At 37.1% G+C, this 14,430-nt stretch overlaps 2 protein-coding genes across 5 annotated transcripts; one reads left to right on the forward strand and one right to left on the reverse strand.

Annotated features, from left to right (window-relative positions):
• The first annotated feature begins 344 nt into the window (after positions 1–344).
• On the forward strand, positions 345–6,007 carry LOC146534496 (glutamate--cysteine ligase-like). 4 transcript variants are annotated; one of them, XM_085193632.1, is made up of 9 exons: positions 345–428; positions 898–1,083; positions 1,276–1,387; positions 1,996–2,179; positions 2,261–2,433; positions 2,514–2,713; positions 2,796–2,992; positions 3,078–3,249; positions 3,330–6,007. In XM_085193632.1, exons 2-9 carry the CDS (start codon positions 934–936, stop codon positions 4,038–4,040), a joined length of 1,899 nt encoding a protein of 632 aa, XP_085049758.1. In that variant the 5' UTR covers positions 345–428; positions 898–933; the 3' UTR covers positions 4,041–6,007. The 4 variants fall into 4 exon arrangements, with proteins under 4 accessions (XP_085049758.1, XP_085049760.1, XP_085049757.1 ...); XM_085193634.1 differs by having other exon boundaries at positions 423–476; XM_085193631.1 differs by lacking the exon at positions 345–428 and adding an exon at positions 483–631.
• Positions 4,663–13,752, reverse strand: LOC146534497 (glutamate--cysteine ligase-like). The gene is made up of 8 exons (XM_085193630.1): positions 13,405–13,752; positions 13,104–13,215; positions 11,460–11,643; positions 11,206–11,378; positions 10,926–11,125; positions 10,647–10,843; positions 10,390–10,561; positions 4,663–9,947 (listed from the first exon to the last, which is right to left on the reverse strand). The coding sequence occupies exons 1-8, from the start codon at positions 13,552–13,554 to the stop codon at positions 9,237–9,239; spliced, it is 1,899 nt and encodes a 632-aa protein (XP_085049756.1). The 5' UTR covers positions 13,555–13,752; the 3' UTR covers positions 4,663–9,236.
• Between the last annotated feature and the right edge of the window lie 678 nt (positions 13,753–14,430).

Consider the following 14,430-nt stretch of genomic DNA (forward strand, 5'->3'; position numbering starts at 1 on the left):
AGTACTAATATACAGAATACCGTGTCATAACTAAACACTAACTTAATTCGAAAGACGTTTCTTTTTTTATAGCTTCCCGTTGTATCCCGCACAGAGCAAGGTAGGCAGAGGGAATCAAGCGTTAAGACTATTCTTTGGAGGTATTGCGTCTTGACGGAACTCAACGCCGCGCTATGCCTCGCCACCAGAGCAAAGGAATGGAATTATAAATTTAAATAAATATTTAATCTCCTCGAATGGGGATCGAGCCCACAACCAGTCGGTTTTATGGTCACTTTGTGCCCCTGCGCCACGACTGGCCTCAATCAAACTGTAGTATTATCATATTGTTGTAATTTATTATTATTATTCTGTGCCTACTATTGTCAATGTTATCAGCTGATGTATGTCATTCATATACGATATAACATCACATTGACGTTATACAGGTTAAACAATTAAATAATATTATTATACATTCGTTTTGTTCCTTTGCGGTATAATATAATTTTATTTGTATTATTGATATTTATTTTAATTGAATACCTTCTTAAATTCTTGGAAGTTGTTAATGTTTCATTAATTAATTTCTATTAATTGTTGCTCTTAAGAATGTATTTTACTTTTCATTATAATTCCAAATTGGCTAGTAGTAAGTATATGTAGTGCCTATATAAATTATAGATTAGAATTTCTGTCGTATGTATGCCATTATAAATTTTATCAATACAACTGTAATCGTCTTTTTATATTACGGCTGTCTTTTGTCCTTGACACCATTAACAGGGTCATGCTTTGATCAGTGCTATCTAGTATGTATTCTAACTGACTTACATATACACATTTAGTGTACATGTAATATCTTATATAAAGGTTTATATTAACCTCTATTAATTCTTATCCACTTTTATTTTTTAGTTGGCGGTTGCTAATATTAAAATTTATTATCAAATAATGGGCTTACTATCAGAAGGAAGCCCACTTTCATGGGAAGAAACAAAAGCATTGGCAGAGCATGTTCGTCAACATGGAATTGAACAGTTTATAAATCTCTATAGCAAGTTACAAGACCGTACAGGAGATGTTCTTAAATGGGGAGATGAGGTTAGTATATAACATATTATTTTTAGACCCTTGTATATTACTATACTTCATTTTAAATGATATATATTTTTTTTTATTTAAAAAAAATAATTATTATGATGTAATATAATATATTGTAAATATACTGTTTTGACTTTAATGGAAATATTACATTGTAGCATAACATTGTATGACTCTTAGTCAAAATTTTAGGTGGAGTATATAATAGTAAAATTCGATGATGAGAATCAACGAGTCACTGTTAGCTTAAGGGCTGAAGAACTGCTTCCTATACTTCAAGAAAAAGAACATGCTGATCCTGAAAGTACATGCACACTTAATATTACTAAAGTTTGTTTATAATTGGCATGTTAAAAAAAAATTAAATTTAGATTACTTAAAAAGACAAAAATAATAGAAGTTTCTGTAAATTTATTTAACTGTTAATATTTTATCCTTTACTATTGAAATATATTATATATTTGCTATTGCTTGATTTAGCACTAATATTAAAATAGCCCCGAGTGATAGCCCCTGATTACAACTACAATGCTTGTGAGTTGGATCTTAACTCAGGAAATGAAAGCAAAAATGGAGTATCATAAATTTGTTTCTGCCCGTTCACTCTGTTATATGTGGGATAAAGTGTAAAGATAAATAAATATATAAAATATTATATGTTTTTTATCTTTGAACTATTTAATTATATGTGAAATATAAATTCTCTTGCATATTATAATTCTGAATCATATAATTGGATATACAATATTTTATCTATTTGTTCATGCATGAGCATAACAAGAATGTGACAAAAAAATACTGAAAATTTCGAAAGAAAACAATATTATATGTTGTTACATTTAGATGCTATTGCATTATTTAATATTTTTTTCTATATATAGAAATCTATGATTTCACTATTATGTTTTATAGATGCAAAAGCGCTGTGGCGTCCAGAATGCGGTGCATACATGATAGAAGGAACTCCAGGAAAACCCTATGGAGGTCTACCAGTACACTTTAACATCGTGGAAGCCAATATGAGATACCGTCGAGCAGAAGCGAGTGCTCTACTTAAGGACGGTGAAGTCTTAATGAGTATTACTAACTTTCCCAGGTAATTTTATATAATACACGCGAACTGTACATAATTTATATAAGTTAGATGTTTACGTTTATTGTTTTTTTATTCCACCAGACTAGGTTGCCCAAACTTTTCAAGTCCACCGTTTGCGCCGACGCCAGATGAAGGAGTAACGAGATCGTTTTTCTTTCCTGATGAGGGAATATTTCCTGGCCACCCGCGGTACAAAACATTAACATCGAATATATGGAAGAGAAGAGGAGAAAGACTTGCGATTAACGTTCCAAGTATGTACTACCGGCACACGCTGTTGATACTATCTTATGCGTAATGCATACAATATGTCGTCTTAATGTTTTGTTTACAGTTTTCCGTGATGTCAATACTAAAATACCGGTAGACGACTCTCACAAACTAGCACCAGGGATTGCTCTTCCCGATTGTGTGTATATGGACACGATGGGCTTCGGTATGGGCTGCTGCTGTTTGCAGTTGACTTTCCAAGCGTGCGGTATATCGGAGGCGCGCACTCTGTACGACCAGCTGGCGCCGCTGTGTCCTATTATGGTGAGTAGAGGTTGACGAGTGGAGTGAGTGAACCAGCTAAGTTAGCGAGAGAGCACGTAAGCGAGCGAGTGTGTGTTCGCAGCTGGCGCTGTCGGCCGCGGCGCCGATCTTCCGTGGGTTCCTCACCGACGTGGACTGTCGCTGGAACGTGATCTCCGCGTCGGTGGACTGCCGCACGCGCGAGGAGCGCGGCCTCGACCCGCTCGCGCACGACAAATTCCGCATCCCCAAGTCGCGGTACGACTCTATCGACTCCTACCTGTCGCCCGAACATGAAAAGTAAGCTTCGACGCCAGTTTCACTTATTGGTTGTTTTCGGAACTGTATAGTAATTTTAAGCTATAATTGATCATGTTAATTTCAGATATAACGATATCCCGATAGTCCACGATCCCGCTATCTACCGACGATTACGCGAGGGAGGGATCGACCATCCACTGGCGCTACACATCGCGCATCTCTTCATTAGAGACACTATATCGCTGTTCTCTGAAAAAGTACATCAAGACGACGCAACTGATACGGATCATTTTGAGGTTTTTCAAATTGCTTTTTAAAATAAAATTTTATAAACAATGGTAGTACACATATATATAATAAAAAAATATGATTGCAGAACATTCAGTCGACGAACTGGCAGACGATGCGGTTCAAACCACCTCCGCCCAACTCTAGCATCGGCTGGCGCGTGGAATTCCGGCCGTGCGAGGCGCAGCTCACGGACTTCGAGAATGCCGCCTACGTGTGCTTCGTGGTGCTGCTCACGCGGGTGATCCTCTCGTACAAGCTCAACTTCGTGCTGCCCATCAGCAAGGTGGACGAGAACATGCAGCGCGCGCAGCGGCGCGGCGCCTGCACGCAGCAGCGCTTCTGGTGGCGGCGCGACGTGGGGGCGCCCGGCGCGACCCACGCGCCTCACGCGCTTGAGGAGGAGTACCTCGAACTGACCGTGCACGAGATCGTGAGCGGCAAGGAGGGCGTGTTTCCGGGCCTCATCCCGCTGATCGAGTCCTACCTCTCGGGCATGGACGTGGACGCGGACACGCACTGCACCGTGCAGCAGTACCTCAAGCTCATCCAGCGCCGCGCCGCCGGCGAGATCGCCACCATGGCCACGTGGATGCGCGAGTTCGTAGCCGCGCACCCCGACTACCGGTGCGATTCGGTGGTCTCGGAGCGCGTCGCCTACGACCTGCTGCGCACGGCGCACGGCGTGCAAACGGGCGCTGTCGCCGCGCCGCGCCTGCTCGGCGCCAGCTTCGTGTCCAAGACACACGATGACATCCCCGAGGCCTTCCGCCGCATGATGAGCAAGGACTGCTCTTAACACCACTTAAACTACATTGACTATCTAAATTACAGTGTGCTGTATAACTAAAAATTACCTCAGCCTTATTATGCCTTATTTTAGAAAATTTATATATGTATACAAATTCGTACACAACATTAAATATTTCGTAACAATATAGTTCTTAAGTGGGTTTACTTGAAAGTATACATAATAGAGCCTTTAGACTTTACCAACGATATGGCCAAAGTATGTAAGCCTTAGTTTTATTAGATATATAGATATGCTATCTACTTACTAAATAGATTTGCTCTAAAATATATAAAAAAACCTTTAAAACATATATCTATTTAGAATTAGTGTGTTATTATTAAAGGTGGAATACTTAATCACAATTTACATATTAAATAGTGAGCTTTTATACATGCTGAATGTAGAATATAGTCAAATTTTGATCTGGTTGAAATCTAACCAGATTTGTGATCACCCAGCTTTAAAAGTGCCATAATATTTCTAATCAATCAATCTATTTGAACAATCCTTTAGTACAAATACTCTATTTTTGTTACAAAACAATAGATGGTAGTAAAAGATAAATCAGGTAATTTTTTAGAAGCCTCTCCATATATATCTATATATACATAAAAACAATATTTGTTTATTTATTTATTTATTTATTTACATCTATCTGTGGCGATTATGTTAAACAAATCACACAGTAACAATTTTCATATTTTATAACTAAATGCAAGTATAATTAATTCCTTTTAAAGTCACATATCCATTTATGTTCATAATACATTTAGAGTTTTATTCTAATTAATGTTATAGTTAGAAATTGTTACATCCATTTAATTATTATTATACGTGGACTTAGAATAAGGCACTAATACATTGTTCTTTAATAAGCATTATATAATTTTAGGAAGTGATTTATGTGGAGAAATTCTACAAGATTTATTAAGAAATTCTACATTGTGATTTATTTAGTGAGTTCTGGAGGTGTTAGAAATTATTAGTATAAATGTATGTACACATACAAAAACAGTGTACTGCAATTACACATCAAGTAAAAAAATAATGAAGTAAATAATATTACTTTACACTATCTTTCTGCAGGTTGCTTTTGGTTCTTTTCAAAAGTGATGTTAATAATTAAAATATAATATAATAACATATAACATTCATATTAAATATAAAAATTGTAATTCTTCGGATAATAAAAAAAAAGTTACATCAATGCTGTGTATATATATATATATATATATATATATATATATTTACGGTGTATTAATAACCATGGGACATGACACAATGGTTTATTTGTCGCATAGATGAATGTTAAACAACTTGAACTATTGAATTTTTATGTATGCTATTATTATAACGCTGAAGGATTTGTTTGGTTGAATGAGTATTTTGTATTGGATATTTAATTTATCTATATTTAATAGTTTCAAAATAATCTACAGTAGGTTACTGTGAAACGATTAACATACAGTCTTCTTCTACTTGCGATCAGAGTTAACTCGGTCACTTAGTATGTCATGTGACACACAAAATTATGGTTAAATTATATAAAATTATGAAATCACAAATGGAAAACGGGTAGTAATAAATACATAATATAATTATATTTTTTTATACGCACCACAAAGTGGTTATGACAATAATAAAATATGATAATATAGAAAATGTAATAAAAAAAATAGACGAATTATTTTTTTTTATTACTTTATAACGTACTTTTAAAGTAATCTATTTAAACGCTAATTATATTTGTAATTTTTTACGTATGCTAAGACGCATAACTGGTGGGTAAACCCAAGGTTTAGTTCTTTAACGGTGCTTTGACTACGTTAATGTTATATTATTTTAATTATCACTATGGTATTTGGGACGGATAACGACGGGTACTTTATATAGAATTAAATGTTCTTTTTATAATTTTATACTTTTTTTTATTTTTGTTAAGCGTTACTAGTAATTATATTATTACAAAGATACATTTTATTTTTTATTTATTAACCATATAAATTAGATTAGTGTTATTTTTCCGATTGTTTCATAAATATTAATTAATTAAAATCCAACAAATCTTCAGCTTCGCCTATGTTTATGAAATTAGAAAATTTCTTGTAGACATATTTGATCAATTATACAAAGTTGTTCATAATTCTTATCATATTTTATTATCTATATTTTTTTTGCCGACTTCTGTAAAAGGAGAAGATTATCTATCAACTGTATATATTTTTATGTTTGTTACCTCAGAACTTTAGACTGGCGGAACCGATTTTGATGATTCTTCTTTTTATTTGAAAGCTCCCCGTGTGGTCCCATTTTGACAATTGTATCCATGAGAAAACCACATACTTAACCCCACTTTAAGGGTTAGGCCACTGTAATTTTTTTGAAAAATCGATTTTTTTTTTATTGGCTTAAAAAATAGTTTAAACCCTCTAGAATTAGAAAAAAAAGGTCCCGTGCGAAAAAAATTTTTTTTTCCTTAGGAAATAAAGGTCGCCGCCAAGAGCGACAAAACTTACTCCGAAACGACTACCTGCGGCAAACATAATGGGCCATATGGCACCATAGCCCCCTCCCCCCTATTGTTCCCAACCGCCTGTATTGTTGTACCACGTGTCCTTTCGACCCTTTTGAGCATTATGAGCATAAAATTCCGTTAGTTTTGCGACAGCAAGCGCACAGTAAAGAGCGATTGATTGTTCATAAGCGACGATTTTTGCGTGTTTTCCGTGGTTTTTTTACGATTTCACTGTAAAATTTACGAACGCGTTAGTTGAAATGAGTGCTCGAGTGTATCGTGGACGAAAAGGTACGAAAACCTCGTATCCAACGCGACGTCGGTCAAGCAAGATGAAACGACCCATGAATCAATATGAATGTGAGAGCGATGAGCAGGGCGTCAGCGCTTCGGCGAAAAAACTGAAGGACTGCAACGAGGAATTCGATACTAATAGTCAATTCGGCTATAGAATCATCAATTTCTGCGCCGTTTTTTCCGTTATTGCCCAGCAAGTGCAAAACGTGCGGATCTGACATTGAGTTTCGAGAAAGAAGTCCTCGTGGTTTAGGCTTCAAAATTGTGATCGCTTGCCCAAAATCCGTCGAAATTATGAAAAATGAGATCTGGGCAACCCTTTTTCAAAAAATGTCAACGGATGAAAAGCCTCAGCACGAAAAATGTTCAGAGAATTGGTGCAGTTGGAAGAAAGCGAAAGCGGAAATTGCCTTGGATGCGTATCATCACAATCAGCCAATGAATGAGGAGGTTTATGAAGCCATCAAACCCCATGTACATGGAATTGAGCCGGGACGACTTGCTGGAGCGTTGCTTGGGAGCCTATACTCAAAATAATAACGAAAGCTTCAACGCAACCGTTTGGTGTTTGGCCCCCAAATCATCTTCAAGCGGAAAAACTGTCCTAGATATCGGGACGGATATCGCTGTTTGCACATTCAATGGCGGCCTTACCAACGTCTTGCAAATATTCAAGATGTTGGAGGTGGAAATTGGTGTACAGTTATATAATTTTTGCATCGAAGCCGACGCCAAACGCATTACGTACGCGGAGACATCTCTGAGCGACGCGGCAAAAAGTGCGCACGCGCTCCAAAAATCTACCAGGAAAAAAGAAGAAGACGAAAATTTGGCCATCGATGGACAAATGTATGGTGCTGGGATTGCAGACTAACGGTAAAAAAAATTTTTACCCTATTTTTTTTATTTTTTCCAATAGAAAACTATTCGAAAAACTTTAAACGCGTTTTTCTCGAAACACGGTTTTTCGAAATGGCACGCAGCACCACTCGAACAATTTTCATTTTTATTACTTGAAATTTTGACCAGATGTGAACATTAACATTCTCTAGTGAATGTCGATCGGGATTTTCAATAACTTTATTTATTGATTTTTTATTAACAAAAAACTAGCCGTTTTTTTCGTCAAAAATCATTTTTTTTTTCAAACGCACGCCAAATCCACAAAAATTAATATTTTTCAAAACCCGATCGACATTCACTAGCTATAACCCTCTAGATTCATGGTTTTTTTTTTTGTTCTAGATTCAAAAGTGCACCAGTAATGCTGCGTGCCGCGGACCCCTGCTTGCAAAACATGCCCCGGGAAGATAGCTGTGGAACCGCCATTTTGTTTTTTTTTCGCTGTAAAAAAATTTAATAATAAAGTTTAATGTATGCCCGATAACACCCTTAAATGTTTTTTTTCAATTACCTTCAATTTTAGAAGCAAAAAATTCGTGAAAAAACCTTTTTTTTTTTACCGTTACAGTGGCCTAACCCCTTGTATGTGCACGATATATTAACGAATAACTCAATATCCCGCCAACCGATTTTGATTATTCTTTTTTATTGGAAAAGATACACTTCAAGGTTAGTTAATGGAAGTTTAGTTTTTATTGTTGGTTCCGGTTGAAATTAAAGATTTTGTCGATTTTTTTGTAAAAAAATGTAATTTGAACGATTGTTTCGAGGTCTATTAGGTACGAACCTCAAGATAAAAAATATTTAGCAGTTGAGTGCACAAATGTATTGCATTTTGTTCATCTTTAAGTTTAAACGTTAAACTTTCCATAATATGCCCATTGCATTTCATTTACATATCAATTGTACTACATAAAAGTACCAATGGTCTAATGAAATTTTAAGGAGTAAGTAATGGCTCTCGTAAAGGGTCTAGTAGTAGGTAATAAATATACATTTTTACATTATTCTCAAAAACATATTTAAAAACGAGCGTTTCTACTTTAACGCAGCTGGACGTGTACCTTAAATTGGAACTATCTCTGAAAGGACTTTCAAGTTAGAGAGTATGCATAAAGTCTTAACTACATATTACACTATTAATCCTCAAAATTTCAGCTTTGCTAAAACGGCAGAGGTCCGGGGGCCCTGAGATTTCAGACTAAATGTTATAAGTGATTCACGCTTTCTATCATGCTTTAGGTATTATATAGGTACCACAGATAATATTTATTATCTCTTTTATCATTTAAAATAAAGGCTACAGAAAAGCAAATTATTGAGTTCCTAGTATGTAACAAATTACATTGTTACAGAAACTCTTCATGTTAATTGCTCAAGCGTGAGTATAAAGAATAAGATATATAATTATATCAATATACACTGTAATGACACTACTAAAATAAATACTTATATACTTTTTGAAACAATCGTGGAATCAATTAAAACTACGAACAGTCTTTACTAATCATTCTTCTAAAAGCGTTGGGAATGTCGTCGTTCGTCTTAGTGGCGCTGCTTGTACCAAGTAACCGCGGTGCATCGACGGCGCCCGTCTGCACGCCGTGCGCCGCGCGCAGCAAGTCGTAGGCGACGCGCTCCGAGACCACCGAGTCGCGCTGGTAGTCGGGGTGCGCGGCTACGAACTCGCGCATCCACGTGGCCATGGTGGCGACCTCGCCGGCGGCGCGGCGCTGGATGAGCTTGAGGTACTGCTGCACGGTGCAGTGCGTATCCGCATCCACGTCCATGCCCGACAGGTAGGACTCGATCAGCGGGATGAGGCCCGGGAACACGCCCTCCTTGCCGCTCACAATCTCATGCACGGTCAGCTCGAGGTACTCTTCCCCCTGCGCGTGCGGCGCGTGCATCTCGCCGGGCGCCCCCACGTCGCGCCGCCACCAGAAGCGCTGCTGCGTACAGGCGCTGCGCCGCTGCGCGCGCTGCATGTTCTCGTCCACCTTGCTGATGGGCAGCACAAAGTTGAGCTTGTACGAAAGGATCACCCGCGTGAGCAGCACCACGAAGCACACGTAAGCGGCGTTCTCGAAGTCTGTTAGTTGTGCATCACATGGGCGAAATTCCACTCGCCAACCTATACTCGAGTTGGGCGGGGGCGGTTTGAACCGCATGGTTTGCCAATTTGTAGATTGTATATTCTGCAACCAAACATTTTTTATATTACTGATACTGATTTATTTAATCCGAAAGAAACAACTTGAACCAACTGTAATTGAAAACCCTTATAGACTGTAGGCGAAAAACTCAAGTTTATGAGACATTGAATATTCAGTTAGTTTGATGTTTCGAATTACTCTGTACCTGTGTACCGTCTGTATCTACGTGAAAGATATACCTAAAACAACATTACCAGCAATATAAAGTTTTTTTCGTTCATTCGTGTTTTAATATTTTCTACTGTATTTAGTCCGTTCATAAACAAAAAGTTATATTAATATAAAATATTTTGTTAAAATAAATGAATCTATTAGAATACATGTATAACTTTAGTAAAAAATATATGTATAGTACAAGCCGACAAGCGAGCGGCTCGCTAGTTTTATTACTAAAAATATAAGAACTTTTCTTTTTAGTGCTTACCTCAAAATGATCCGTATCAGTTGCGTCGTCTTGATGTACTTTTTCAGAGAACAGCGATATAGTGTCTCTAATGAAGAGATGCGCGATGTGTAGCGCCAGTGGATGGTCGATCCCTCCCTCGCGTAATCGTCGGTAGATAGCGGGATCGTGGACTATCGGGATATCGTTATATCTGAAATTAACATCATCAATTATAGCTTAAAATTACTATACAGTTCCGAAAACAACCAATAAGTGAAACTGGCGTCGAAGCTTACTTTTCATGTTCGGGCGACAGGTAGGAGTCGATAGAGTCGTACCGCGACTTGGGGATGCGGAATTTGTCGTGCGCGAGCGGGTCGAGGCCGCGCTCCTCGCGCGTGCGGCAGTCCACCGACGCGGAGATCACGTTCCAGCGACAGTCCACGTCGGTGAGGAACCCACGGAAGATCGGCGCCGCGGCCGACAGCGCCAGCTGCGAACACACACTCGCTCGCTTACGTGCTCTCTCGCTAACTTAGCTGGTTCACTCACTCCACTCGTCAACCTCTACTCACCATAATAGGGCACAGCGGCGCCAGCTGGTCGTACAGAGTGCGCGCCTCCGATATACCGCACGCTTGGAAAGTCAACTGCAAACAGCAGCAGCCCATACCGAAGCCCATCGTGTCCATATACACACAATCGGGAAGAGCAATCCCTGGTGCTAGTTTGTGAGAGTCGTCTACCGGTATTTTAGTATTGACATCACGGAAAACTGTAAACAAAACATTAAGACGACATATTGTATGCATTACGCATAAGATAGTATCAATAGCGTGTGCCGGTAGTACATACTTGGAACGTTAATCGCAAGTCTTTCTCCTCTTCTCTTCCATATATTCGATGTTAATGTTTTGTACCGCGGGTGGCCAGGAAATATTCCCTCATCAGGAAAGAAAAACGATCTCGTTACTCCTTCATCTGGCGTCGGCGCAAACGGTGGACTTGAAAAGTTTGGGCAACCTAGTCTGGTGGAATAAAAAAACAATAAACGTAAACATCTAACTTATATAAATTATGTACAATTCGCGTGTATTATATAAAATTACCTGGGAAAGTTAGTAATACTCATTAAGACTTCACCGTCCTTAAGTAGAGCACTCGCTTCTGCTCGACGGTATCTCATATTGGCTTCCACGATGTTAAAGTGTACTGGTAGACCTCCATAGGGTTTTCCTGGAGTTCCTTCTATCATGTATGCACCGCATTCTGGACGCCAAAGAGCCTTCACGTCTGTTAAAAATTGAAAATGAATACAATGGTATTTAGTTGTTTTTTAACCACTTTAAAATTGTAAAATTGCAGCATATATATCTATATATATAAAATCGAAAGGTCACTCATTCATCACGAAATCTCAGAAACTACATGTGCTAGGAATCTCAAATTTTGCATAGGAGTTACTTATAGGACGTAGGTGCTCGCTAAGACGGGAATTTGCAATATTCGATTTCTAAGGGGCTGTTTTTGGGGTCGAAAGTTTGTATGAAACTTCGTTACTACAAATGCTAGGAGTCTCAAATTTTGCATAGACGTCACTAGGACGTAGTCATGGAGACAGAAATTAGTAATAACATAGTTCACGCGGATGTAACCGCGAGCGGGCCGCTAGTATATATATATATATATTTTTACATTAATTATACACTAAGTTTCTATTTATTACATCATTGATTATCTGTTGATACTGCAATTAATGGCTATATAATTTATTTTACTTCCGCACTTCGAACTCAGACATTTGTTTAAGGATAACCTTAAATCTGTCTAATATATGTCTGTGACTAATAAAAACTTATAAGTTAAGTTCCTTGGGAGTAACATACGTTTTGTATATTGAACAAAATTGTAGCATATAATATTAAAAGTGACGCAATAATCTATTATTGGATGTTCTGCTGTGGCTATGCTATAAAAGATGCAAGTCATGATGGTTTTGTCAGTGATGTCTATCTAATAATACTAGGTATTGCTGAGTCACGCTTAAGTTTGTTGAATTATTGTCGTTTCCCTAAATAATGTAGACACCTTTACTAAATAAATATTTAGATATTCATAACCATAAACTCATATTCTAAAGTAAATAATGATAAATTTTATTTTCAGATGAATAGATTTTTTTAACAATTGTGCAATTTACAGCTTTTATGGTATCTCTCCATAATACAATACGCAATTACAATAAAGGCGTAATTGTAATAAAGCTATCGTAAAGTGTGTTACCTTCCTATAAACCAAATTAGACACTCATGTAGTTAGATAAATAAAATCAGCTTCACGCTGTATCCCGCACACAGCAGTGTAGGCAGAGGGAACCTAGTGTTAAGACACTCCGTTCTCTACTTTCTGTCAAACTCTGGAAGCATTGCGTGTTGAGTGGCAGAACTCATCGCCGCGCATCGTCATTGCCTCAACACCAGAGCGAAGAAATGGAAATATAAACGTAAATAAATATTTCAATTCCTCGAGTGGGGATCGAACCTACAACCGACGCTTTACAGTCCCACCTTTTTGCCGCTGCGCTGCGACGGCCTCTGTAGTCAGATAATAATAAAATAGGGAACTTCTTTTATTTAGATGATGCTTAGTTCTACCTGTTATCGGTTTAGATTAATGGATACAGGATATACCTACTACTAAATCGAGAATTGTGAATAAAAGTATTACAAAAATTGTTTTACGGTAAAACGTACTATGTGGATCGGCATGTTCTTTTTCTTGCAGTACAGGAAGAAGTTCTTCTGTTCTTAAGCTAACTGTTGCTCGTTTGTTTTCATCGTCAAATTTCACAATTATATACTCCACCTATAATATATGTTTTTTATATTAATAGCGCATAATATTATAATTAACTTCTTACTTTACAAGGTCTGTTCTAATTTTACAGGTTCTGATATTAGGTTTAATGATATACGCTACTTTCTGTGTAAAGATGTAGCAAACATGTAAAATCTAAAACATACAAGAAGCCATTTCAATATTTAACTTTCTAACCTCATCTCCCCATTTGAGAACATCTCCAGTGCGATCTCGTAGTTTACTATAAAGATTTATGAACTGTTCGACACCATGTTGACGAACATGTTCTGCCAATGCCTTTGTTTCTTCCCATGATAGTGGACTTCCTTCAGTTAATAATCCCATTATTAAAACTTAACACTTTTATCAGCTTTTAAATATGCAAAAAGCCTATTAAAATAAAATATATAAATCTATAGATGTTTTTTCTTAAATCCGCGCCACTAATTAGAATAAGGCAATGTTTAAACGACTGCTCACTTTTAGTACCACTTCAATAATGAATTGATTCTGCGCCGGCAGCTATAATAATATTAGATAAGGAAGGTTACTAATATTTGCGTTACCTGTTTTCAACATTCATGAAACATAAGCATGTCGACTGTGAGTAAAAAAGTATGTCATACCATCAGATTAACGTTATATTTTAAATAAACTAGATGGAGCCGCGCGGCTTCGCCCGCTTTTTTTACGATACCTTACTACAAAAGATAAAAACGGAACGATGACTTAGGTATTCGTCTGTCTGTCAAATCCATTTATCTAGGTTTTGTGGAGATAGGAATTTATATATTAAGCAAAGAAATGAATATCAAATATTTAAGTCTATAGTCCCTTAACAAAACAAACTAATAAATCAACGCAAAATTAAGTTTTTGAATATTTATAAGTTGTTGGTAGGTACTTTCCGTTGAACTAGAATCCTAAAATTGGTATGGATTGGTTGGATGGTTTTTATTACTTAATATTACTAAAACTTATGTAGGAAAAATTGGTAAATTATTGTATTATTAAAAGAAAAATATTTTGTTATAGCCTATAGCACTCCTGGGAAATGCAGCTTTCATACAATACAAAAAAAATGTAAATCCAAAGAGTAGTTCCAGAGATCTTAGCGTTCAAACAAACAAACAAACTCTTCCACTTTATCATATTTGTATGATCTGATATCGAGGCAAAGCGCGTCGTTGATTCCACCGCTCAACACACAATGCCTCCAGA

Source organism: Heliconius melpomene, chromosome 11 (assembly GCF_056956725.1).
Source record: "Heliconius melpomene rosina isolate 202511_hmr_F chromosome 11, ASM5695672v1, whole genome shotgun sequence".
NCBI lineage: Eukaryota > Metazoa > Arthropoda > Insecta > Lepidoptera > Nymphalidae > Heliconius > Heliconius melpomene.

Bases quoted from the DNA above. Each gene is read 5' to 3' on its own strand.
- LOC146534496 (XM_085193632.1), top strand. From the start codon at position 934: ATGGGCTTACTATCAGAAGGAAGCCCACTTTCATGGGAAGAAACAAAA. The intron at 2,434-2,513 runs GTATGTACTACC...TTTTGTTTACAG, and splicing joins ACTTGCGATTAACGTTCCAA to TTTTCCGTGATGTCAATACT. The intron at 2,714-2,795 runs GTGAGTAGAGGT...GTGTGTTCGCAG, and splicing joins CGCCGCTGTGTCCTATTATG to CTGGCGCTGTCGGCCGCGGC.
- LOC146534497 (XM_085193630.1), bottom strand. From the start codon at position 13,554: ATGGGATTATTAACTGAAGGAAGTCCACTATCATGGGAAGAAACAAAG. The intron at 11,379-11,459 runs GTAATTTTATAT...TTATTCCACCAG, and splicing joins AGTATTACTAACTTTCCCAG to ACTAGGTTGCCCAAACTTTT. The intron at 10,844-10,925 runs GTGAGTAGAGGT...GTGTGTTCGCAG, and splicing joins CGCCGCTGTGCCCTATTATG to CTGGCGCTGTCGGCCGCGGC.